General features: G+C 47.3%; 1 protein-coding gene across 4 annotated transcripts in view; it reads right to left on the bottom strand.

The window, feature by feature from the left end:
- GALNT13 (polypeptide N-acetylgalactosaminyltransferase 13) overlaps positions 1 to 26,838 on the bottom strand; it is a 157,245-nt gene that overhangs the window by 10,494 nt on the left and 119,913 nt on the right. For 3 of the 4 annotated variants that reach the window (XM_075511935.1, XM_075511934.1, XM_075511937.1), the window contains 3 exons: positions 22,446 to 22,585; positions 18,457 to 18,555; positions 4,208 to 4,342 (listed from right to left, as the gene is read on the bottom strand). In XM_075511935.1, coding sequence (XP_075368050.1) covers positions 4,208 to 4,342; positions 18,457 to 18,555; positions 22,446 to 22,585 — 374 coding nt within the window. The remainder of the gene's footprint in view (positions 1 to 4,207; positions 4,343 to 18,456; positions 18,556 to 22,445; positions 22,586 to 26,838) is intronic. The other variant, XM_075511938.1, reaches the window with a different exon arrangement.

Here is a 26,838-nt window from a genome sequence, read left to right as displayed (position 1 = left end):
ACTCATCCCGAGGAGCAGATCCTCTGGACGAGAATAACAACACAAATCCGGGTTTCTAAGGGAATAACACAAACCCGGGTTTCTAACGGAATGGCACAAATCCGGTGTCCAGCCGCCCGTGGATCCTGGCCGTTGCTGGAGAGGCTGCTTGTCCCTGCAGTGCCGAACCGGGCGAGGTTCGGCGACGCGGTGCGACAGCACGGCACCTCTGCTGCGCCCGCACCTCTCCCGTGCCTTGTTTTTGAGGGGGGTGGAGGGGGTTTATAATTGTCTTTGACATTAATCAAAAGAATTACTCTAGAACTACTTCCTGCACAGGAAAGCCAGGTCTCTCTTCCTACTTTACGCGACTTTTCCCAAGACAACAGTCGCCACGGTGCACTTCGGACATATGCGTATGGGCTACAGCGACCGCTTCTGCAAACCCTTCGTATTTCTGAGTATTTAATTCTACTCTATTCCCCTCGGGATCTCGTCCTCACCCTCTTTCAGTCCACGTCACCTCTTGCACTAAAACAGCCCGGGGTGAATCCAGCACCCAGGAAGGCAAAGGGCCAGTGCTGAGCCTGGGGCCAACGCCCCGCTTCTCTCGGCTCTGCCAGCGCAGCTCCATTTTGGACCCGAAATACGAACGCCGGCCCTTGGCCTCTCCTTCAGCAAGTGATCTGCTGTTCCGGCAAACCCACTGATACCTTCGGATCGCCCTTCGCTTCCAGCGTTTCAAGTTAGCTTGCATCTCAAGGGCAAATAAAAATGTATCAAGAAGCGTGTAATAAGCGTATAATGTAATCAATAATTCTAAGCGTTACAAAGCATTTCGCACCAATTCAGACACTTTCGGTAAGAGAAAAGGAGAGAAGGGGCTTTTTGAATAGCCTGCTTCAAACCAATTAAATCTGATACTTTCACAAATGGGTATGAAAACATTTGAGGTTTATCTTTCTTATCACCACAACATCTTCTCAGCTCCTTGTTTATTTTTGAAAAAATAGAAATGCTAGGAATATCTAAGAGAACTGTAATATTATTAAAGTATGTATAAATTCTTGGAAAAGACTTGCTATGATTTAAAAATATGTTATATATTTAAATACCATAGTTTAAACTAAACTAGAATATTATAGAAAATTTAGTAACAGTATGCAAATCAAAGAAAATTGTCTGAAAACCGCTGTTGAGAAATCCCTTTTTGTGATTCTTTACATCTCTCATTGCGCCTCCAGATGTGGCCAAGGCCCTGTTGCCCATTACCGAGTCCGAACTCCTCAATACCCTTGAGGGGAGGAGGCCGTGGGCTGAAACGGCCACCCAACAGCCAGAGACCAGCCCCGTTCGGCTCCTGAGCAGCGGAAGAGCTGTACAAACGAGTGCCGTCCCCTGGGAACCGCAGGAACGGGTACAAGCCGTTCCGGCAACGTGCCGCAAGTGTTCCTCGGAGGGGGCGGAAGTCACGAGCCAGTGGTTTGCTCCAGAAAAAATACTGCGTATTAGGTACGCATTTGCATACTGCGTATAGGTATGGATTTGCATACTGCATATAGGTATGGATTTGCAAACTGCATATAGGTATGGATTTGCATACTGTGTATAGGTATAGATTTGCATACTGCATATAGGTATGGATTTGCAAATTGCATATAGGTATGGATTTGCATACTCCATATAGGTATGGATTTGCAAACTGCATATAGGTATGGATTTGCATACTCCATATAGGTATGGATTTGCAAATTGCATATAGGTATGGATTTGCATACTCCATATAGGTATGGATTTGCAAACTGCATATAGGTATGGATTTGCATACTCCATATAGGTATGGATTTGCATACTGCATACAGGTGTGTATTTGCATACTGCATATAGGCATGGAGTTGCATACTGCATATAGGTATGGATTTGCATACTGCATATAGGCATGGATTTGCATACTGCAAATGGGCTGTGTTTTCTACGTAGAACAGACAGCAAAACCGTTGTCTCGAGATCCCTTATATAAAAAAAAATTGGTGTATTTCTTTTTTATGAGCTCCATCTAATGGCTGATTTTGTTTTTACACAGCTACTTAGAAATTTTCCATCGTGGATCTCTTCTGCTAAACTCAGGAGAAAAAAGCAGCACGCTTCCAACGTTAAAAGTAAAGGAGAGCAAATTTGGTTGAAAGAAATTTAGCTTTTCATGCTGAAAGGTAAAAGCAGCCATTTCTATCAAATGCTGGAAATACTTTTTAAACAACTACACTTCTTTTAAATACGTCAGTATTTTTCTAGCTTTGCAGTATTTTTCTAGCTTCGCAGTCATGGAAATACGCCGACGCTAATTCAGCATCTTTAAACTGAGCGTAGCAGAGCCGCGCGAGCGCAGACCGTTGGGCAGCCAGTGTTAAAACTGCCCTCGGTGCGGACCTCCCTTTCCAGGAGCTTGTGCCCACTATATTGACAGGACAGCGACGGGCAGCGTACCTCTTCTCAGCGGGAAGGATTGCTCTCCACGCTTCTGGTAGAACCTTGCCTGGGGCCACGCGCACGGCTGTGGGGCAGTGGCTGACGCTGGGGAAGGCGAGAGCTGGGGCGGGGGCGAGAGCATCCCCCTGCGTGCGGGCGCTGTCCGTGCTCGGCTAGGACCGGGCTGCTGAAGCACGTCAACATAATACTACAAATATTTTTAAAATTAATATGTATCCAATAGTTAAAATTTACCCTTTAAGGTCTTGCTGAAATGAACTTGAAATATTCCAGTTTCAGAGCCTGAAAACCTGCTATTTTAAAGGTGTTATACTTTAAAACAGAGAAGCCCGCACACGGGTGGGCAGAGGATGCTGCCGCTGTGCTACGAACAGGAGCGAAAGAGCGTGCTGCATCGACGGCTGTCGGACCCCCCGAGACCGCCCAGGACCTCTCCAAACGAGACCAAACAGCCACCCTGGCCCAAAGCAGAGACCTGCCCCGATTTGCTCGGGGCGCCCGAGAACAAGGAGACGTTCGCCGCCCGCCCAGGCTGAGCACAGCTGCGTGCCCGCTGCGTTCGGTGACGTTTAATTTCCCGCGGAGATGGAACCTGCGACACCGACTCCTCGTCCTCGGCCGCCGGGCAGCACTACGCTCCTTAGCTTCTATTTAAAATAATCTAAAACTGGTTAAAAATCAATTATCATCTGCTTGCAGGAATGAAATGAAGGAGGATGTAAGATCTGAAAGCTTGGGTGTTGCAGGCAGGAACATCCTCAAAACCACCTAAAAATTATCAAAATATGCGGGCATTTTGTGCAAGAAGAAAAATAATCTTCTTTATTAAAGAGCAAATTGGTTTAATTTCAAATGTTAAACGCAAGAATGTATCAAAAGTTACCAAACAAGTTGCACCTCAGCGGTAAGTGTCACTGTTGGTTTTCTACCTGGTAGTTCAACGCTGTGCAATGGCAGGCTGGTATGCTTTCTTCTTACCATAACGTATTAGAAAGGTCCTATCTCAAAGAAAATGCTAATTCCTTGGCGTGAATTTCACCACGCAAAACCACACATTCACATTTCAAAGCAAAAGCTTAAAAGAAATGTTTTAATTTTCATCCGCTGTTTCCTGTCTCATTGAAAAAGACGAATTATTCGGCCATAAACCACTGAGATATTTACACGTATCTTGTATTAGTTTTCCAACCTGCCCATAAGCCACCAAATTCCTTCAAACTGCACTCCCTCTCAAAACCCAGAAAAAGCCACCTCCCCTCCCAGGGCAGCGCCAAACTAAACAGCTGACTGCTATACGGAAAATGATTAAGCACCGTCTAAATCCAGAGTCAAGAGGCTTTAAGAGCCAGCAGAAATAAACTGGACAAACTGTAACTGAAAAATAAACAGATCTTGGTTTCTACTTCATTTATATAAAAAACGCAGAATACTTCTTTACGTTTGTACGAATGCAAAACAACGCCAGCTACCAGAAATGAGCTTTTCTAAACAATAATTGACTTTTTCACCTCTCTAAAAATAAAATTTTCTGGAAAACCGACTTAAAAGCCGGTGGCGGCTAGCTGCAGCGGCTTGCAGCCCGAGCCCGTGCCAGGGCAGGCGACGCGAGCGGCGCACCGTGCGCCACGCTCCGGCACTGGGTTCCCCCGCGATACGGCCCTGCGCTGTGAAGAAGCAAGCCCTGGCTCCCAGGCTGCGGCTGCCCGGCGAGCGCGGGCGCTATCCCCGCCGCCGCCGGTACCTCGGCATCGTACTCCCAGAGCTGGTTCCCCCTCATGTGGTGGCACTTCAGCATGATGACGGGGCCGTTCAGCCTCGAGACGTCCAGGCACAAGTCGTCCGTGCGGATCTCTTTGTCAGCAGTGTAGGAAAATACCTGGAAACAGAAAACGATTGCGGTGACAAAGAGACAGCAAAAGTCCTAACCGGCTGCGGACTGGGACTGTACATCCCTTTCGCTCCAGTGGAGCAGAACGACTTTCTTCTCCAAACACTGAGGCGGCGGTGCCTTGGATTTCACGAGAGTTTCCTGCAAGTTTCTCTGCTAGCGAATGTCTGCTGTACGTAAGAGGAGGAATACCATGGTTAGGAAAAGAAATTTTATGGGACCGAGCCCAGGAATGACCCAGGCATACACTCACTTTTACCTCCTGGGAATTCGACAGCGGCACTTAACTGTGATCAGTGCCTTCAGGAGAAATTTCACACATCTTTTAATACAACGGATGAACTGGGCCCATCATTGGAAAAATCCAAACTTTCCTAAACTAAGCCTTCCTCCTACTACCTACCTTACCTGTGGGCACCAAGGATTACCCATGTTAAAAATTCATATGCATGAATATTTCAGAAATATGGTGTCTCTTAATAAAATTAGGAAATACATTAATACACGAGAGAACACTCCATCAACAAACTTCTATCAAACCAGTTCCAAGTTTGAGAGGATCTGGATTGCTTCGTGCTTTCCTTGCAGAAAATCCTTTTCTTAGCAAAAAGTGAATTATTCCCATTCCGTCCCCTCTCCTCAGCAGGAGAGCAGAGAGCGGAGCCTCAGCCTGTGCCCCAGCATCCACCATCCCACCGCAAGCAGCATCCGCGCCGCTGCTGCGGCTCACGCCGCCGCGGGAGGAGAAACAGCAGAAAGTCTGCGCTTGTTAAAATAATGTCAAGACCGTGACGAATGATTGAATTACGACGTCCCATTCAGGTTTTGATGAGTATAAACCTGTATCTACGCCTGCAACGCAGAAACAGTGCTGTCAAAAATATGCAAAATACTCACTTATGTGGCAATGCTTAAATTAACAGAGAAATACAATAAAAGCAGGGACAAATACAGCATGTAGACATACGCCTCAATTACTCGGTGATTTCCGAGTTCCTATACAACCCACTCCTCTTGTAAAAGGACTACAGTATAATTAAAAGAGCTGAGACAGACCTGAACCACAAATAATGCAGTGCCCCGGGGATGTCCATCCATTGAGACTTCCAGTGAAACATTAAACTGTACTCAAGGAAGAAGAATCAATCAAGCAGCTAACGAAAACTTTTGCAGAGAATTGAGCAGAGGGCGGGAGATACCACGGCACCTGGGAAGACGGCGCTTGGCACTGGTGCGCTAGTAGAGGTAATTCTCCCCGTGGAACTCCTAAAACCTATACCCTGCAGAAAGCAGCCAAGGGAACAAAGGCAAGGATTTTGAAGTTGGAGGTTCAGATAAATCTGTCAGAGCAATCACGGAGTACGAACCCAGCATGCCAAGGTGGCAGGGGAGCAGCCAGGTCCAAATCAAAGCTGTGGGAGAGCAAGAGCTGCTAGGATCAGCGGTCTTTCCATTTTCCAAATTTCTGATTCACCGCTCGCCAGCCACGTGTCTGGGTGAAAATCTGGGATCCAAAGGTATGGCAAAGCACCAGCTGCCTTTTGCATTTATTCATCCAGTGATAAATCACCGAGAACAAATCTGAGGGTCTCGAAGTGTTGCTTTCGCTTAAAAACACGTCAGCCACAGGCCAACGCTCGGGCTTCTCTCCGGGGGCAAGAGAGAATTTTAAATATTAACCTGCCAGCACTCTGCTGAGATCACACTCCGAAGCGCGCTGTCCTTGTGGAAGGGGGTGAAATGCGTCCACGGCACATCAAAAATGCCACTTCGTGTTCGTATGGATATTTTCTATATTTCCCTTCCCCACTTTTCTGTGTGCAGAAGCAAGTCCCAGAGCCTTTAAAAAAAAAAAAAAAGTATAACCTCTTCTCTATTTTGCAAACATGAGTCTTGCCAAAATGCTGAAAACTCCGTATGCGTACTAGCTTGTTCGGTTACATTCTGGAAGTATTTAGAGAAGAGAATTTATAGCTGAGGGCTGACCAAGGAGGGGACGCGGGTGTCACTGGGAAAAGCAGCTCTAACTGTGTCCATCGCTGGCAAATCTCAGCCGAGAACTGAAGCGTTCGCAGGTACTCGAGTACGTTAAACGCATGGCAGTAAAGGCAGTTTTTTCGAATTTTCAAATTCATACAAGCTGTCACACGTGCGCTTCCCAAGTTTCAGTTTATGTCCTGAATCTGTGTGTTTTTTTCCAACTGTTTTGGGGTTTTTTTTATAGTAAGATGTCTGCCTACACCTTGTCCCCGTAAGTAAAAACCAGACACTGATGAAAAAGGTCTACATTTGATCAGACCAGTTCCTGGTCTGTTCTGTAGAGGTCCGACAGACGTACATCCTCGTGATCAGATGCACTGATATTAGCACATCAGGCTAAGTTCATGGAAATTCATAAGGTAACCAAAAAAGATCAGGCTCATTTGTGAGGTTTCATCAAAAATTGTACAAGAGCAGTCCACACTCTGCACTAAACTGAAGTCTGAAGGTTTCATAAAAAACCATTCAGCTGTTTATGACCTTCTCATTTATATTAACATCTGAAAATTCTTCTCAAAATAAAACAACGTAACAACAAAATCAACCTTCTTCAAGACCTCATCAAGACCTTATCATTCATCAAGACCTCTGAAAATCCCCTTCCAGTACCCTGTTTTGAAATTATTTTTGGAATAATAAGCACAGAAGTCAAGAAGGAAGAAAATTTGGGAGAAATTAATAAGCAACCTAAAATAGGCCAAAAAGACTGTTGGTGCTATAAGATTACGCTGTGATATCTATAAACATCTCTATAAATACATACCTATTTGTTGGGAGGGGTCTATCTCTCTCCCATAGACGTGTTTATTTCATTTATAAGTAAAACACGCCTTACTTGTCCAGGGGTGCTACTCACACTGAGTGCACTGCTCCGTGTTCAGACGCCCAAGTGCCGCATCCTTAAAATCATCCTTGGTCAAAACTAGCTAAGACTGGATCGGGGAGAGAAAGATGTCATGTAGCCGAGGTACTGAAGACCTGGGCTGAAAGAACCGTTATTCAAAGCCCGATACTACAATCAAGTTCAGCTACCAAGCTACCATGATTAATATTCAACAAGAAAACCTTTTGGGAGGGGCTTTGCTTTCTCCTTTAAACACCTTCAGCCAAAAGTCTTACTGGTAGGACGCTGGACTTCCTTGCCCGCTGCCATGCTGTAAGTGGAACAAGAAACATGGCCAAATAATCTAATAATCTGAAAATCAAGTCGGATACGTGTCGCACAAAGTCTCTCTCACTCCACGTAGCAGTTTGTGTTCAGGAATCACTTATAGGAATATATTGTACCGATATTTCACCTTTTACTGTGCTCATTATTAAGAGATTGATCCAGTACCATTTATCCTGAAGCAACTGCTAACTTTCATTTTCAACTTATTTGTGTGGGTTTTTTACAGTAAACATATTTGCATCAGGCATTTTCTTCTAGCCTCAGAGACATGTTTTTAGCCTCAGAGGGATGTCTTCTTCCGTCTTTTACAGAACGCAAATACTTACATTTTGAAATGTATTTCCATTTGCATATTTCTTTTTCCTCTCATCTTTCATAATTGCAGTACACTGTTCCATTATATCTTTTGAAAGAACAAGGGATGTCTGGGTTAACAATTACAGAAGACGGGTTTGAAAAAGATGCCGTCTTAAGAAAGAAAAATGAATGCTAATTAAGACGATGTAAAATTATCAGCCTAGCGTTTTGCTACCATCCATATTAATTATAATTATATTAATGCCATATAAAAATAGAGGGCGAGGAACGCGTTGCATTTTGCAGCTAATTAAAGAGTGTATTTCACACCACACACTGCGGCGCGAGACGGGCAAGGACTCCCGAGCAGCCGTCCAGCCTCGCGCTACCGCCGGCACCCACGCCGCGGGGACGCGACCCGCCTCCCCGCTCCGCCGCGGCGGGGAGCACGGGCTGGCTTCCCGGGGCCGGGGCTACGCGCCTGCTCCAAACGCCGGGCCGGCTGCAAAGCCCCGGGACCAGCACGGAGCGAGATGCCGGGAGCTGCTCCGGGGGCTCAGCAGGGCTCACAGACGCCGGCTATTCCCTCTTGCTCGCGGAGCCGCCAGCACCCATCCGTTGCCTTTCTTTACTGCCTGCAATTTATTTCCGAACACGCGGGCTGCTGAGGCGTGAAAATAAAGTTTTTTCCAGTTTTCCCTCGCTTTTCTTCTGCAGCCGTCCCCACGGGCTGGTGGCACTCGCCGTGGCCAGCCCTCCCCTGCAGCGGGTCTGGCCGGGCAGGGGAAGGGGATGCTCCATCGCCGGGAGCAAAGCGCCTGGGCAAGAGCCGCTCCCCGAGACCCAGGGGTGCCGGCCTGGTTGCTGAATCCCAACCACTTTTCCGAAAGAGGCTAAGCAAGTCCCTCAAGCATTCGAAGTAGATACTAGTAAAGCAGACACGACTAAAGTCTCCAGAACGACAAAATACAAAATATTCTCAGAAGTGATGCAGCACCTTTCCCTGCAGACAGGGAAATTCTTTCACTCCCTTCTGCTTTTTGTGGAGCTGATCGAAATGCAAAGTGGAAATCGAAACTGGTGGAAAACGCGTGTTTTCCACCAACACCTTGTCTTTCATACTGCTTGCAATCCTGATGTAGACAGATTTATTGCCTGTGCGCAGTAGCAGGTTTCTATAGGAGTTAACGTATTCTGTATTTATTTTTTGATAATATCCTTTATTAATGCATTTCCATACCGCAAGTTTAGAGGCAGAAGTAAACCCTATAAAGCCAAAGGTCCATTAAAGCCGACGCTTGGGACTGAGACATCGGCCAGACTGAACCGAGAGACACGCCTCACGTATCACCGATAATTTCATTACTTCTGTCATGTTAAAAGGAACTAACAAACTATTCCTCCTGATAAAAGTCTCAGAAACTAATCGGTTTGTTCACCACCAATAAAATGCCAAGCAACATCATTAACTGGAAATCAGTCAAGTGGTCAACACAAGTCTGTCGCTATTTTTATATATATATATATATATATATATATATATATATATATTTATATTTATATTTATATTTATATATATAAATAAAAGTAGCTACATATATTTAAAAAATTATATATATTAAAAATATATATATAAAATATATATATATGGGCTGCAATAACCCATGGCCAGAATTTTCCTTTCCCATTATTTGGTTGTCCTTTTCTTTGGAAAACAGTTAGCAAGGGTATTTTGTCAACTCCTAAGAAGTCAAATACTGAGAATATTGTTCATAAACCCTTATTTTATACTTCATGATGTGGAACTAAATCTTGAGGAGGCATCTGTACAATCAAGGAAAAAGTCCGCCACGCAATAAAGACAGTTATAAACTGGAAATAACTAAGTACAGAAAAATCTAATTTATTCTGACAACCACTTTAATTATCTACGGAACTCCCGAAGGTAAATTTGGGAATCAATTTTCATAATTGATTTAAAATATTCTAATAAAAGCTGCAAGGAAAGCACTTTTCCTCTCCTCCTGAAACTGCTTACACGTTACAAGTTGGAAGTCACCTTAGGCAAAAGAGGCGAGCGGAAGCTGATCCCCTGCCACCCAAAAAAGAGCCAGGACTCTCGCAGTGAAATCGCCGGTTAAGCCACTTCTGGGGCACGGGCTTGGATATTTTGCCTCTTCACTGAAATCTCGTCTTTATCGAGGCCAGCCGACGGCTGAAGCATTGTAGCACCTGCACGAGCCCAGAACCGCCAGGTAGCCAAGGCAGCTCCAGGCAGGCGGGCAGCCGCAGAATTTCCATCGAAGAGGACTTTGGGAAGACCGGTGTTCAACAGGCAGGTCCCTCCCGGCGCAGGGGAGAACTGCACTAACTCTCTGGAGGAAAAAAGACCCAGTTCCAACACTCCGCTGTACAAAGAACAGCTCTTTAGGGAAAGAAATAAAAAAAATAATAACCTGATTTTCATTCCTACTTGTGTAGTATGCAATCTAATCATATGAAAAGAAATGCATGTATGCTTCCTTCACCTCCCCAGCAGCTCCCCTAGCATCCAGCCGCTGCTGGGGACCGGCCACTCATGAGGCTGACTGCGGCGGAGAACAGCACTTTCTGGGGCAACAGTCCTTCAGAGATCCGGCCCTTCACGCGGAGCCTCTGGGATTGGACTCACCCAGCCCTGTTGTAATTCCAGGTGATTTACAGAACAGGTTTTAGTTTTTGCTACTCTTAACAGTTTTTTTTCCACCCTGAAGGAAGACGTTTAAACTAAAACCAATCAAACCCACCACGACAGTGCGTCCTAGCAGGAGGATATTAAATCTAATGCAGGGTCAATCTTCAGTTCATTGGATGACCTGAAGACGTGCCCACCTCGGAGCCCCCGAATAGCTCAGGGCTTTCCCTGCGGCCACTCTGGAAGTAGGGATCAGATTTATTCCTAAAAAAGAGGTTATGCCAAGATCTTTAATGCCATGCAAGCAGCTCATCCCATCCCACAGCCATCAGTGAACAGCACAGACACTGCCAAGCCAGAGCTGACTTTCACATTTTGGAAAGTTCATATAAAACTTGTTCTGCTGTTGCCTCGACCTCTAACCACCGGTGCCAAGAATTCAGTTATCCTGGTGCTCAGCCCCAAGGAGAGAAACACTGTAATTCAGAGTGATTCACCGTAATCCAGAGAACCACTGTAATTACCACCAGCTATCACAGATTGAAGTCAATAGTTGGAACCGTACTAAATGGTCAACGTAATAAAAATGAAATAAAATAGAAGAAAAGAAAACCGGCTGGGGACACGTACAGTAACAACGGGGGGGATCTGCAGGAAACACTTTGGTTTAGCAAGGTTCCCAAGGGTTGCTAAGGAACTCGCTTTTATCGTATTCAGAAAACGGCACTGGGAAACACGCGGGGGTCACCCCTTTGCGCTGCCGGCAATCACGCCTTCCCGACGTCCAGCCCTGGTCCTCCACCACGGAATCCTTTGTCCTTTTCTAAACCACTCTTATTCTATAGGGGCTTCAGGTGCACTCAGCATTTTGCACAGAAACTGAAAAACAATCCGATTTTTGGCTCCAGCGGGGTGGGGGGATTGTGGGGGGTTTTCTGTGTGTTTGTTTTGGGTTGGGTTGGCGCTTTGGGGGGTCTCTTTGCTCAGATAGCTGTCACTTCATAAAGGATGGCGACCTACACATCCGTGACAGAAAGCTGTCGTCGCTGCCAGGATCTCACAGTGTTCCTTACGCTTCCTAGCAGGTACAGCAACCACCCGGATTCTGCATTTTATCTACCCAGGCTCCATTACTGCAGTGTTACACACCTAATGCTAGTCTTCCCGCATTCCCTGGTGACCATTTCTGCCAATTTAAAGAAGCAGCAATTCAGTTTTTCCATAGGCTCGAAAAAGAAGGCATTATTCTCATTCTGATTGTGCTAAATAAAAGAAACTGTTCTTTAACAGGCGGGCATGGCTCCTTTGTTCCCTATTAATCACAGTTATTATAACGGTGCTGAAGATCACCGAGGGCTCCGTTGTGCTGCATCCGGAGCAAATCCAGAGTATTAGACAGCTCCTGCCCCAAAGGTTTATCCCCTCAATCCATGAGAATGATGTAAAGTCTGCAAGGGCAACCGTATATCAGCAAAACGGACTAACAAAATATAAGCAATAAGGAGTTTTATTCATAGTGGGTCTGGTTAGAAGAGGCAAAGCTACACAGAAAGCCAAATCAGGGAAAACAGGAGGCTATAAAGGGTGAAAAGGCAGAAAGAGCAAAGAAGGGCTAAGTTGCTTTCTGGTAACCCCTTACAAAATCTAGTATTTACCTAAGATATTACAATGAATAAAATCAAAGCACTAAACTCAAAGACTGTAATGGGTGCTGTGTTTCCTTTCCCGTGAGCTCTCTCAGGAGATTATTTGGTTTGAGATGAGCTGCACAAGTACTGCTCGACTCCCCCTCCCGCGCATAACCTCTATCGGTCGCACGAACGTCTGTCCCTAAACTAAAGGTTCTGTTCCGTTCGATCTTGTGCATAAAATGCTTTTAGGTGACTTACTGAACAGCTGTAGCTGATAAATTAGCTAGTTAAAAACGTAAAATGTGACTCCTGCATGAGCCTTCCGTGGCCGAAGCGCGAGCTGGGATCAGATGGCTCTGCAGGCGTCAGCAGTGGGTTTGTCCCGCTTGCCGTCAGGGTATCTATCGCACGCCTCTCTCCTTCTGACCTGGCAGTGGTACGAGCGCAGGAAAAATTACTCCTTATAACTACTGAAAACGGCAGCCTTCCATTACAGAAACGTCTCACGAGTCACACAGCTCACACATGTCTATCCATTCCCAGCAGTAAGCAAATTATCATAGCATACCACTAAATTCTTAACAGAGTGAGAGTTTATAAATTATTTTTCTACATACCGCTAGGCAGAAAGTGCTCGTGTTTGAAAGGCATTTGAAAATATACACATTTACCACGAATGGGAAGAAAATGGAAACTCTGTGAAACAGAACAGTTTCTGAGACCCATTATTTAGAGCTAACTGGGGAAAAACCAACCCTCTAACGACCCTTATTGTGTGCGTTGGGTGGTTTTTGGTTTTTTTTTGAACTATCAGTGAGCACTGAGCCTGAACTTCCTGGACAAAACCTTGCCCGAAGGGAATCCTGTTCCCCTTGCACATCTCCTAAAACACATAAGCCACGTTCGGTCTGATCCCACCCTGCAACAGCCGCCCCAGGTAAGTTCATACCGAGCAAACCCCAGGCTGATGCAATTCCACATTCCTTCAAAACGAATGCTGATAAAGCACTCCCCATCCTGCGGGAACCACAATGTCCTTTCCAAAAAATCCTTCCCCCACGCAGAGCTGCCACGCACACAAGATGCCGAAAGCCTCGGCCGCCGGCACTCGAGGCCAGCAGCCCTGAGCCGCCCGGGGAGAGGTTTTCCACGAAGCAAGTTTCTTCCGCGTCCCAGCGCATCCTTCCGTGCTCGGGGAATTGGTGCAGGCTGTAAAATAGTGAAAAATTCCCTGGACCATTGCCTCTGCCAGGGCTCTGGGCACCTGCTGGGACCCTGCGCAGGAGCCGCAGGGCTGCCGCTGCTGCACGGGATGCTGAGAAATAGCTGCGTGGGTCACAGCCACGCTACTGCTTACACTTTGCTCTGCTATCCTTACCGGTACGGAAAAACCACCGCGATATTTATGTAAAGGAAACATCTCAGAAGGAAAAAGCAGCCCCTTTCAGCTCGTGCTTTCCTTAGTCTCAGGCTTACACTCAGCTTCGCATCAACCAGCCACCTTGCTAAGGAAATGCAGGGAGCGTGCTTTGACAACGGAGTTGACATCCAGGCTGCTAACAGAACCCCCGCACCACTCCAGGCTTTCCACGGCTGCTCTCTCGGACGCCACGAGACCAAGCTGAGAAGCCGACGGCAGCGTGCGATGGCACAGATCACCCGCGCAGGAGGGACCGCGGGGCCACGCCGGCTAAGCAGGGAGCACCACAGGACCCTTCTCAGGGCTTTGCGACCGCACGGCCACAATGAAGGCGTGCTTGCTACTTTCCTGGGGATTTTTTTGCTGACAAAAAGCAGGTTCATCGCTATAGCTAGCACGACTGAAGCTCCAGACAAGAGAAAAGGCATAGGGTGTTAAAACAGAAAAAAAAAAAAAGAAATGGCAACGTGGGCGTTGTTTCGTTTGCTCTTCAGCAGCCGAGGGCAGAGCGGCTGCGGAGCCACGCTCCCTCCTCCAGCGAAGGCAGCCGCGCCGGCAGCCCTGCCCTCCCAGCACAGCCTGCCCGGCAGCGCTGCTGCAATACCCCCGCAGTGCAATGGGGAACCGGCGTAATTCCCCAGCCCTTCTTCTTAATAATATCCCCCTCCTGCCTGCGTGGGATCGTACGATTCGATTATTGTTATGAACAGAGGCCCGGCACTCCCATAACTGCAGCAACGGACGACATTCCCATGGTAACACCGTAAGAGCCCAACCGGTACGGCCGTCGGGACGACTGCAGGCAGGAAAAGCAGACGGCTGCTTCACCCTCCGCCAGGCCATCGAAAGGAACGCGTTCCTCTAAAACACCACAAACCCAGACATCAGCTGTGGGGGAAAAAAGGCGTGAGGTTGATGGGTCACCCCTCTGCCTGGGGCTGGGAAGCAGGAGAACAGGTTTTTTTCCACGATTCACACGTGGTCAGCGCTTTCTTTAACCAGGAGTCAACCTCGGGTACCTTCCTCCTGAAAAACACGGCTGCTGAAGTGAGTTAACACACCCTCCCCGCCCCGGGGACGCATGCACAAACCTGATATTCCAGCCACGAAAGCCATACCCCCGCCGCAGCTGATCTGAGGACAGGCTTGGCATTTTTCTCCCTCCATATAGAGCAAAGAAAACAGTTCTAAGATTGCTTTTAACTGCATTGGGAGAGTCACAGTATTTATTTTAAAGATCATTAATAGTCACCAGGTCCTAGCCGAGTTAGGATAATCTGAAATACCCATGCCAACATAAGAACAAAACCCCCACAGCTTTATACTCTGAAAACAATTCTCACATGAAGGGCCTCGGTTTACATATTTAATTTTTCTTTATTTTTTAAAGAAATTCCTACTTTTAGAATCTCGTTATCCTTAAGTCCTTTAAAACACTTCAATAGCTGGGAGATATTTGCCTCTGCCTCAAGCTGGATCGTGCCCATGCATCTCGCTCGGCTCTAATGAGCTAGGTATTATTCTTGCTTCATCTTCATTCTAAAGTAGTTTTGTTCCTCAGCTATTTCTGCAACCATACAACCCCCCCGCCCCCAGTATTTACATGGCTTAGCTCAGTTCTGATTTCTCATTGGAAGAGGATTTAATAAAGATAACTTTTAACGGGAGTTGTGCACGAGCGCTCAGGGATGCCGGACGTTCTGCGGTAGGTCAGGCATTCCTAGCCAAACCTCCACCCGGTGACAGCTCCTGCTCTCCTTCGGGCAACGCGGGGGAGCAGAGCCTCTTCGTCCTGCAGCTGCGCGCACCCGATTCATCTGCGGTTTCTGGTTGATGTGAGAGGTATAAAGGAGACCGGAGCCGAAATTTCTTTAGATTTGAGAGTGTCGGCTTAGGAAGGCTCAGAAAGAATGGTTACATTTATTAGTTATTAGGGTTTCTTTAGGCTATAGGGTCCATGTATACATTCACAACCCATCTGTCTGTGTCTCAGAGCCTTACAGTACTCTTCACCCCACAGCTGGTACTTCGGAGGCACCGGGGGTTTGGAGACACGACAGTCGTCTAGGATTTTTCTCCTCTTTCAACAAAAAGAGAGGGGTCTTTCCGTCACGTACAGAAAGGAGGGGAAACACGCCAAACACCCACGGTACAAAGAGAATCCTCAGCCTTGATCATATGCAGTCTTATTAAAATGCTAACACTTCCATCTCCTAAGTCACATTTAGGAAGATAGAGGAGTTTGGGATAAATATGACGGACAACCTTACCTCTGAAAGGAACACGGGAATTTGCCCTAAGATCCTGCATCTTCCCATCCTTTTTAGCAGCTGTGGCACTAGGAAAAGCCACCCTCGTCAAGCATTGCCCAGTAGGTACATGGTCCAAAGACCTTCCTGAGGAGAGATGCCAGCACTAACTCAAGCTCCTGCTGAGGGGTCTCGAGGGATTTTAATTGCAGCGGGTGAGGCAGAAGCTGAACGGAGGGACCCGGAGCCTTTAACTCGAGAAAGCCATCAGAAGTAAGGGGAAGAAGAGCAGAAAGGTTTTCCAAAGGTAAAGCAACCCAAAAAGTAGAGAAAGAAGGCTAACCTACATACAGAAAGCTGCAAATAAAAGGAGGAGATTGCAGCAAGTTCTGACAAATTTCCAGGTCAGATCAGCGATGGGGAAAAGGGTGGTGTCCGTGTGCGGTGGGCAGGCGTAGGCGGTAGCAGTGCCGGTGCTGCCGGCACCTCGCGGCACCTCCTGTGTTCCCCGGCTGGCGCCTTCCCGCAGGCAGCCACACCACGCTCCCCGTCCCGCAGGCTACGGCCTCCCTGGGTAAACGCCCCTTAATTAGCGGTTTACATTGCAAAACCCCCCTAAACCCAAATGAAGCAGCTCTGCTAATTTGAATCCGAGGCACCAGAATACGCAAAGTTTACTGTTATTTGTACAGAGAGCAGGTACAGTCATGGGTTTTACAACGAGCTAAACGATTGCCACTTCGCTGGGTAAAGAACTGGGTAAAGAAATGGCCGGGCCCAAAGAGTGGTGGTGAATGGAGTCTACTCAGGTTGGCGGCCGGTCACAAGCGGTGTCCCCAGGGCTCTGTGCTGGGGCCAGTCCTGTTTAATGTCTTTATCGATGATCTGGACGAAGGGATCGAGTGCACCCTCAGTCAGTTTGCAGGTGACACCAAGTTGTGTGGGAGTGTTGATCTGCTGGAGGGGAGGAAGCTCTGCAGAGGGACCTGGACAGGCTGGATCCATGGGCCGAGGTCAATTGGGTGAGGTTCAACAAGGCTCAGTGCCAGGTCCTGCACTTGGGCCACAACAGCCCCATGCAACGCTACAGGCTTGGGGAAGAGCGGCTGGAAAGCTGCCTGGCAGAGAAGGACCTGGGGGTGTTGGTTGACAGCCGCCTGAATATGAGCCAGCAGTGTGCCCAGGCGGCCAAGAAAGCCAATGGCATCCTGGCTTGCGTCAAAAATAGTGTGGCCAGCAGGAGTAGGGCAGTGATCGTGCCCCTGTACTCGGCACTGGTGAGGCCGCACCTCGAATGCTGGGTTCAGTGTTGGGCCCCTCACTCCCAGAGAGACATTGAGGGGCTGGAGCGTGTCCAGAGAAGGGCAACGGAGCTGGGGAAGGGTCTGGAGCACAAGGCTGATGGGGAGCGGCTGAGGGACCTGGGGTTGTTCAGCCTGGAGAAAAGGAGGCTGAGGGGAGACCTCATCGCTCTCTACAACTGCCTGAAAGGAGGCTGTAGAGAGGTGGGGTCGGTCTCTTCTCCCAGGTAACAAGTGATAGGACAAGAGGAAATGGCCTCAAGTTGCACCAGGGGAGGTTTAGACTGGATATTAGGAAATTTTTCTTCACTGAAAGGGTTGTCCAGCACTGGACCAGGCTGCCCAGGGAAGTGGTTGAGTCCCCATCCCTGGAGGTATCTAAAAGCCGTTTGGATGAGGTGCTTGGGGACATGGTGTAGTGGTGGGCTTGGCAGTGTTAGGTTTACGGTTGGACTCGATGATCTTAAAGGTCTTTTCCAACCTGTGCGATTCTGTGATTCTGTGATTACCTTTTCACTCCCTTGCCAACATACCCCAGGCACAAGTGAAACACCCCATGCCCCACCATCTGAATTTCCACTAATGAAAAAAAACGCAACTTGCGTGAATGTTCTGCATGTTTTTCACATACGCGTTTTAGAAACAGATGAATTCAGCCACAAGTCACGTAGATTCTTACCTGCTGCATTCTAAAAAAGATTTTTCCCCCAATGCCAGAAAATAAATTAAAATTCATGATCAAATTTGCTAATGTTAGTATCCGAAGCTTTAAACACATTTCTCCGCACTCTAAACAGCAGGAATGTATTCAATATATTCACTCGGATACTTAGCTGGACCTACGGATACGTACCGATATGTTTTCAAAATGTGCAGCTGTTACTTGAGAAAATGGCGCGCTCAGTCCTCCTAAAACTCAAAATCTCCACCACTGTGGAACTTCCATTAATATGTCCGCTAATTGCTGCTATTACCGAAAATGAATCGCCAACCAACGCGTCTACATTTGAGCCGTGTTAACTGAGGACTGCTGAGGGAATCTCGCTTCTATCACGACAAAATCCGAGGGTACGCGGGAGAAAGCGCTCCCCGGCCGAGCCCCCAGCCCGGCCGCTGCCTCAGACACCGGCTCCGCAACCCAGCCCCCCCGCTGCTGCAGCAGGAAAGAAGCACTGAGAGCCAAGCTGCAGCTCCCGCGCTGCTCTGGGAGAACTCCAGTCAGATCTTCCTGATAGCCGCTGTGCCCGTGCTTACACAGCAGCAGACTGCAGCAATTACTGTACAAATAATACTTCTTTTTTTTTTTTTTTAAATTTTACCTGATTTCCTCCCATGCCGTGGCAGTTGAAAATGCCCACTTTTTCATTTTCCTTGCGGCCCATGTTGTCTAAACACTGGTTGGTTTCGACGTTCCTGATCTGAAGAAAGAAAAAAAAATGCCCGTAAATGTCATATTTGTGCAGAAAAAATTACGTCACTGTAGGAGAAAGTACATTATCCGTGCATTCAACTATATGAACGTATTTTAACTTGCAAGTTGTAAATATGTCACAGTCCCAAAAGAAAATGAAAATAATAACAAAGAGTATAATGAGATTTTAAATTACATATGAAGGGTAAGTATGAACAGCATTCAAGGGAAATCTCATTCAATGCCCTGCGTTGTTTTGTTTAACAAAGATAAGATGCTTTTCCTTCTAAACAATGCAAAACTAATGGCTTGCCCAAGATACGCACTTTTATTTTCTGCCAGCAGGGCTGACTCTACTCCAAGAGAGAAAAGCTGAGTACGAACAGCGTCTGACGGCCGACTCTTTCAGAGCAGAGGCTGCTGGACGGCTTTGTCACTAAATACATGCTTTTTTAAGGTTTTTAAATACAGCTTTCCCCTCAGAATCCATCCGTCCTCAGAGAAGAACAACCACACTTAGCGAATATCTCTGCTTAAAGAAACCACGTCCACGTTTGTGCGCCACGCGGCTGGAAGCAGGCAGCCTGAGGAGCACGTCGACTGCGACACCACACACGGCGCGACGGTGCTCAGCTCGTGCGACTGCGACAAGAGACCGGCAGGGCAAGAAGCGAGAAGGAGCAGCAGGGTAAGCACCACAGCATCGCCCCCCAAAACATACTTCTAGAATACGCGTTTATCCAGGCAAACGGCCGAGTATAAAAGCAATCAACCAACCTCAGCCTCGTACGAGAGGAGAAGCGGGAGGTGCCAGTCCCCCCTGAAGCTCTCCCACGCCGCAGTCTGCACGACCGTGTGTGCGTCCAGCCTGGGCGAAGCCCAGCATGGGCATACAATACCCTTTTCTGAACGTTGCTCAGGTATCTGCTAGCACAGTTGTACAGGCACAGCTCCCCCTGCTCCTCCTCGCTCTCAACAGCACGGGGTGATTTTCTTACCGACGTGTGCAAAGCAAAAACGCGTCTCCCGGCGCCTCATTCCTTTGGTAAAACTGTTGTGGAACCCTGTATTTTGAAATACCTCCGTGGCACTTAGTACAACTCTCAGCCATCTGCAATTCCCCGTGCCGCCTTCAGAGGCTCAACGGGCACGGCAGCCCATAGCAAACCAACGGCACCAGGCTGGGCTTAACGCAGCAACGCACGTCAAATGGGATCGTGCCGACTGATCAACGGCGCCGGGGAAGAGCGGCTCAGCAAAGCTCACGTGGCCGCTTCTTAACCTGCTCCAACGTTAATCACACAGAAAGAAATCGCACCACCTTGCGCCGGCGAGGAATCTCTCAGAGGCTCACGCCCGTCATTGCTTAATCCCCCAAGAGCGGCCGAAGTCAGGAGAAAGGCTGCTGGCACCCACTGACCTGGGGGTTCAGACCTCAGGTGCCAGCCGACAGCCAGACCGCTGCTTCCAGCACCTCCCAGCTGCCCTTAAACCGAACGGCCCTCCCGTAGAGCCCAGTGAAAGCAAACGGCTTTACGTGGCGACGGCCGCACGTGCCTTTCTGGCGCAGCCCCCCGCACGTGCCCACCGCCGGTGGAGCATCGCCGGCAGCGGAAACGCTGCAGCTGCAGGGGGACGAGGCGGCTACGGCCGAGCCCTCCTCCTCTCCCGGCTCTCCTCTTCTCCAGCACGGGCCGCTCCGCAGACCGCCAAAGCCACTGCAGCCCCCACGGTACCCTAATGATTAGCTCAAGTGGTAATCCCAGCTCAAATGCTAATCCCAGCCTTTTTTCTTCCATCACCTTTTTGTAGAAATAGAATTTCAAGTATCTCCACGAGAAAGAAAGAAAGAAAATTTTTTTGCAATCCCTTGATTCATTAAAACTTTTCATTTTAGAGGACTAAAATGAAGTGTGATGTGTAAACTCACCTATGACTATTGTGTCTTGGGTTTATAAAGTGGTTCTTGTCTTGCACTTATTTTGCATTCACTTTCAATGTTACGTAATTAAAATGTAAAAAAGATTATTCAATATTCACCACGTTTTGCACATTTAGTGCCCATTCTGAGGAATATTTTCATCCATCTAGGAAATGCAAATCTAATACAGCCACTGTATATAAGTTATGTTCTAACTGAATGGAAAATTTAGTTGCCAATAAAGGCTTGGCAGTCTTCAGGATCTGCCTATTAAGTGTACAATGAATAAACTTCACGAACTACTTACAAACTTCAGTTCCACGCAACTCCACATTTTCAAAATTTCATTTAAAAATTGTGCACTTCATTTATAAAAGCAACAGCCATATATAAATTAGTTGTTCCACAGCCAAGTAAAATCCCAATTAAAATGCGATACCATACTGATTATTATTTCCAACATGCTGGGCGGTGCAAGTGAACCATGCGTGAACATCGCCCGATTTCAAGTCACGCCTGCACTATCTCACAGGAGGTCGTAAGTAACTTAAGGATGATTATCCCAAATCCGTCCAAATTATTCACTCTTTTCATCACCGTTTATACTACAAAAGAACAAAACACGCACTCGCACAAGAGCACGTGAGGCCCAGTGTTGAACACCCATTACGTGTAGATTGCGCCGCGCTAGGGCATCGTTTTCTCAGATTTACGGCCGTTCCTCGCAGCCAGCAAAGCCAGGGCTCCCGCCCGAGGGCTGCCAGCGCCGCCGTCCCCTGCCTCGCGCAGCGGAGGAGCACGGTCACCTCCTGACCGGGCACCTCGACGCCCGGCGCGTCTCGCAGAGCAGCCGGGCGCGTCGCGGACCATTTGTGGACCGGCTGCGGCGACGAGGCGGACGGCTTGTCTTACCTGAGACTGGACGGCTGCTGAAAGGGAGGAAAACGGCTGAGAAATACAGTGATGCTGTAAAAATGGGCCGTTACTGCTGCCGCCGGTACCTGAGCTTTGGGGCTAAAAACCCACTTTACCGCTCAGCTGGCAGCCAGCGGCTGTAATAGCCAGGTACGAGTTTTAATTCCTAGATCCTGCCTGAATTGCTGTTTCCATAGCAACTGAGGCCGTGTTGGTAAAAATAAGGTGTTTTAATAACTATTTTATTACTTTCTCATACTTTTATTTTCCAGTCTGACAATATCGTACAAAACCTTACCATTTGACACTTGTTAGATGAGTTCTTTCCTTGCTGTAAAACCGTGTTTCACTTTATTTTGTCATAGTTAAACGGGAAACCCTACTGTGGCTTTCATTTTTCACTACAATTGCAAGGTTCAACAGTAAATTACTTTCTTGGATTTAAAAAGCCATTTGCTCATTTGATTGCTATTCTATCCGTAGCTGTCTTTAAATCAAACTATTCAAGAGCTTTTAAAATTCAGCGTAGGTACAACTCAATAGAATATTTTTAACAGTGAATTATCTGAATTTTAAAGAGACTTCAGTTCTTGGTGGTACTGGAATCATCAGATTACTAGGACTGTCTGGGGTATGCAGCTCCAGGCAGCCTTGCTGGAAAACCCAGCATCGACGAACAAACACAGTTCTTGAAAAGAAAAAAGCAAAAAAAGCTTTTTCTGCTCAGCAGGTAAGGGATAAGTGATGATGGAAAGTTTCCTTCGACTACTGCATGTTATATAATGACTTCAAAATATTAGTCACAAACCTCACTTTTCCAACATGCTACTCAATTTAAAAGGTAAATTTTTAATGGTGGATATATACGTTCAGAATAGCAACGCCCCCTTACCAAAGATTTAGAGAAAACATAACCTGCTCAAAATAAAGGCTAGGTAAGACACAGAGAGGGCACACGAGCACGTTACTCCTTTCTCCAAGCCCACGTCACCTCCTTAGCGCTGCCTCCGTTCGCGCAGTGCACGTATTGTTTTAATTTAGCCGAAGGAAACGCTTCGTACCTCACCAAGCGAGTAATAGCGCCGCGGAATCTGGGAGTCGGGATAGATGTTCTCCAAGTACCATGAGAAGGGTTTACACTTCAGATTTTCTCTCAGCGCTTTCCTGACGGATACATCGCCATAATCCACCTTAACAACACCTGGAATTGTTAAGAGAATAGATGATCAAAGCACAGTTTCTGTAAAGCTGCAAAGCATACATCTCAGATCTTTCTCCAGTTGTCATGATTTCCTTTTTATCCATATCCATTTGCTGGAATTACGGTACGGCGGTATGTGAATACGTGGGCAGCTGCTGCACCGTGGATCTTTACAAGCATTAAATAATTAATCTAGCAAATTGAAATGCTTGCAAAATGACATTTTTTCTTTTCAGATAATTTACCAATCTGGAAAGGCAAGGCCACTGAACTCCTTGATTTCTTCATATTCCAAAATATTAAAGAAAGGAAGACCACATTCTTTCACATTTTTACAAACCATTTTTGCCAAAGCATCTTGCTGGTGTTTTCCAGCACTCTGTCCTGAGAGCAGCAACTCGGACGAGGCATGCCTATTTTACTGACGTAATCTAGATCACCCCTCGGGTGATTTCACCGGAAAGGACACGTTCTCCCTCCTGAGAAACCCCATTGCTCCTAAGGGAGAGGATGTCACATCACGTCACGGTTAAATTGTCACCGCGTCCGGCGGTGCCGTTCCTACCGCAAGCCCACGCATCAGAGCCCTGAGCCAGCAGCATCCCGCTGGCCATCAGGAGCGGTGCGTGGGCCACAAATCGGAAATACAGGTTGTGAAGAGAAAAAAACCAGAATAATAAACAAGGAGAGGGGACATCAGTTAGAAATCCCCTCTGTACACTGTAGTCTTACTTCAATGAAAAGAATATACGGTACTTTCAGGACTTATGAGAGCTAGTCAAGCAATTTATTTATCTGTTGATGATAGAAGTATGCACCCAGGAAAGAAGAAATCTAACCGGGAGGAGACAGACACGGCTGCACCCCCGGGCACAGGAGACCGAATGAGAGATGAGCCCTGACCGTGCACCGGGCACTGACACGCATCGGACACAGACACGCATCGGACATCGACACGCATCGGACATCGACACGCATCGGACATCGACACGCATCGGGCACCGACACGCATCAGACATCGACATGCATCGGACATCAACACGCATCAGACGTCTCACCACCCGAGCACATCGGCACCGCTGACAGGTGAAGTCCAAGACAGAGGCGATTTAAAAATCAACACCGTGAGTGCACGAATAAGGAACTCGCAAGTTTTAGAAGTACTCCTGAAGCCCCTGAGATGCAGCATTCGCTCTCCAACCGGCCCATGTAGCACAGGGTAACACGCTCGCCGAGGGCCGAGGGCGGCGGCGATTTCACCCCCGGCAAAGGGCAGCAGAGGCAGCGCCGCTGGAAATCCCCGCAGGGCACGCACAGCTGCGGGGCTGCAGCGAGCCAGCTCAGCGCTCTGCCCTCCCGTAGTTTACTGGAAAGAAATCCATCACGTGGAGAAGAAACGTCAGACACACGATTTCAGTGCCAAAGAAAGGAAGGCTTCATATATTCAACTTCTTAACCTTCTATATGAAGAAAGCATAAGAGGGAAATACCATTTCCATTGTCCACCCTCTTATCAAGCCGACTGTTGCAGGTCTGCATCTGACTTTCAGAGTTTAAAGTAACAGTGAACCAGTAACCTGCAGCACCCTTTTCAACACCGACATACTCCAGGAAGGGGACGGCTCGGGAGGCAAGCGTGCATCGCGGAAAGAAACATAAAGGCCAGTCTTAAGGTGCTCGGCCAACTTGACTTATTAGGAAAGATAACCAAAAAACAAAAAGCACATCAGATATTCTCTGCAGCCTAATTTAATCTAATTTTAGACGCGAGCTATCGTCCAAAGAAACAGTGGTAGGCAAAGCACTAGTAACTGCCAGCACTCTGCTGAAAGAGTTTGAAAGACACTCCCAGATTTGTATCTCAAATCCATGCTGCGTTTCCATCATCTTCTGCTTTCCGTTATTTATGGGATCTTATTTTGAAATTATCGTAGGGGTGAAGCGCCAAGGATATCAGCATATTCTGCTAGGAAATCATGCCCTACAGCACAAGATGACACCAATTTTTAAAGAAATTCGGTACCCAACAACAGTAAAACTATTCATTATTATTAACAAAAATTTAACTTATTTTGGATAACCACCCTTATCCATAATTCCAAATCTTTACCGGGTACGTCTTTGACTAATTATGTTTATGTGTCGTTATGTAATTGTAGGATACGATGTAATTCTAGATAATTAACGAAAACACAGGATACTCTACAAATTATTGCTACAGGCTGAACTCAAGGCAGGTGCTCCGGGGAAGCTCTTCAGCCTGATCACAATGCCTGCGGGCGACCGGTGCTTCCCCAGCTCCGGATCAGCAAAAACTCCTCAGAAAGCGCATGTGCCTGACTGGTGCCAGGAAATTAAGTGGCATTTACTCGGGCATTAGGAAAGTATGAAATTTTAAACTTCAGTAAACAGAAGTATTCAAATAAAACCTCCAACTGTAACCCATACAGAGAATTAAACCGTAATCACTTCGGGGATGGCAGAAAAGCGAAGGCAAATGCAATCCAGGTTAAACCCAGGACAAAGCTGAGCTCACGGCACAGGGGAGCAGGGGCTGCAGGGGACCGATGTGACGGACAGAGGCTTTGCCTGCTCTGCAACTCTAGAACAGCTTCTGGGCTGCAGAAGTATGGTCACTAAGGTATTTGGGGAGGTTTTATGAAATTCTTAAAGGACTCGGAGATTTTTATTTTTCTCCCCCAGTAACAGCGGTAATTTATCAGCTGTTCTGCAATCAAGGAGACCGATCACAGAGTTTTATTTGACTCTGTTTAGGGGAAGAAAAGCATCGAAAGGTCAGTATTACAGTTGTTATTTACTATTTTCCTTTTTCAAGTGGCGATTTTTCTCTAAGTACTCATGCAGTCACTGTTTAATTTGACTTATACTGCCCAAGACACCTTGGCGCCCAACGCCTGTGCTTCCACTAAGTAGCCTCTTACGGCTGCTTGGGTGCTGCCTGTCTGTCTATATTCACCACAAAAGGGCCAAACGACACCGACACCGACGCGTACGGCCTCTGGGCTGGGGGGGGCACGAAGAGGATCGTGACACGAGCTTGGCTGCAGGGTACTTGCCATTTGTGTGCCCCAATGGTGGAAGAACAAGAACACCTGCCTGACTTGGGAAGCTCTCTGTGCAACGTGTGCTACGCGGGACTGAGCTGAAAACATCTTCGCTTTCAGAAAAGAGACTTTATTAAAAAAAAATAAATTATGTTTTCTGGGCAAGCTTTTATGGGCAAGGGGGGGGGGGGGTGTCTGTGATTGCTGCCTCTTCCGGAGGAAGAGACGTGCACTACTGCTATTATTTGTGCTACTCAACCCTTATCTATAATTAAGCTAATCTTCCTCGTGGGAAGGCACTGGAGGTGTTAGGAGAAAAGCAATATCTGTGTTTTTTAGTGCTTGGTGCTGTGGGGATCTGATGAAGCTGAACATGAGGAAAAAGGATATTAACACCGTTATACTCTGAGATCGCAAACAACAGAGCCTTCCCCCGCCGCACGCACACGCTTTGATATTCAAGTTACAAACCAAATCAGAAACACTGTCTCTCGATCAAAACACCCTCTGGATTCAGCAAACACCTTGTTTCTAGTTTGCTTTACAATTCTTACAGGGATTCCTATTTCCACGTTTGGTTCAGCCCTGCAACTGCTGGAATAGAAAAAGCAATAAACCTTTTTCCACTCAATCTGACTCAACTTCATACTTGAGTTTTCTGTAATTAAACAAACCACAGCAAAATAAATTCTAGTTTGACATTTTAATAAAAGCTAGCCGTAGAGATGGGGAGTCTTTGGTGGGGTAGGTTTCTCTTAAGGCTCTTCAGGTCTTGGGAGCCCACGAGAGATGCAGAGACGGTGGCCACTGTGCCCCCAGCACGGCGGTGACCCAGGTCTCGAGGGCCCTGGCATCAATCCCCCTTCCATTCAAGCTGCCTCTTCCCTTTCTCTCCATAGGGTCCCAACACACGCTGATAACGCTCCCCACTGCAACCCTGACAGGTTCTCCCTTCCCCAGGCTCCTCTATTATATATATTCCTCGTCTGGCACGAAGCGGGCTGGCTCATTTCAGCAGCATTCATTCACACGGCACGTCGCGATGCTAGCACATGCACCCTGCTTTGTCTGCAAGCAAGGACCGCATTTGTATGGATCTCCAGTAAACCTTTATATTCCCTTCTGCGCAATTTAAAACCAAGCTATTATGAATCCATACCTATTTATTGTCACTACTTGCTAAAGAAT

Source organism: Mycteria americana, chromosome 9 (genome assembly GCF_035582795.1).
Source record: "Mycteria americana isolate JAX WOST 10 ecotype Jacksonville Zoo and Gardens chromosome 9, USCA_MyAme_1.0, whole genome shotgun sequence".
In the NCBI taxonomy this organism is placed as follows: domain Eukaryota; kingdom Metazoa; phylum Chordata; class Aves; order Ciconiiformes; family Ciconiidae; genus Mycteria; species Mycteria americana.
Note: the sequence above shows the minus strand (reverse complement) of the source record. Positions and strands in the feature narration are given on the sequence as shown.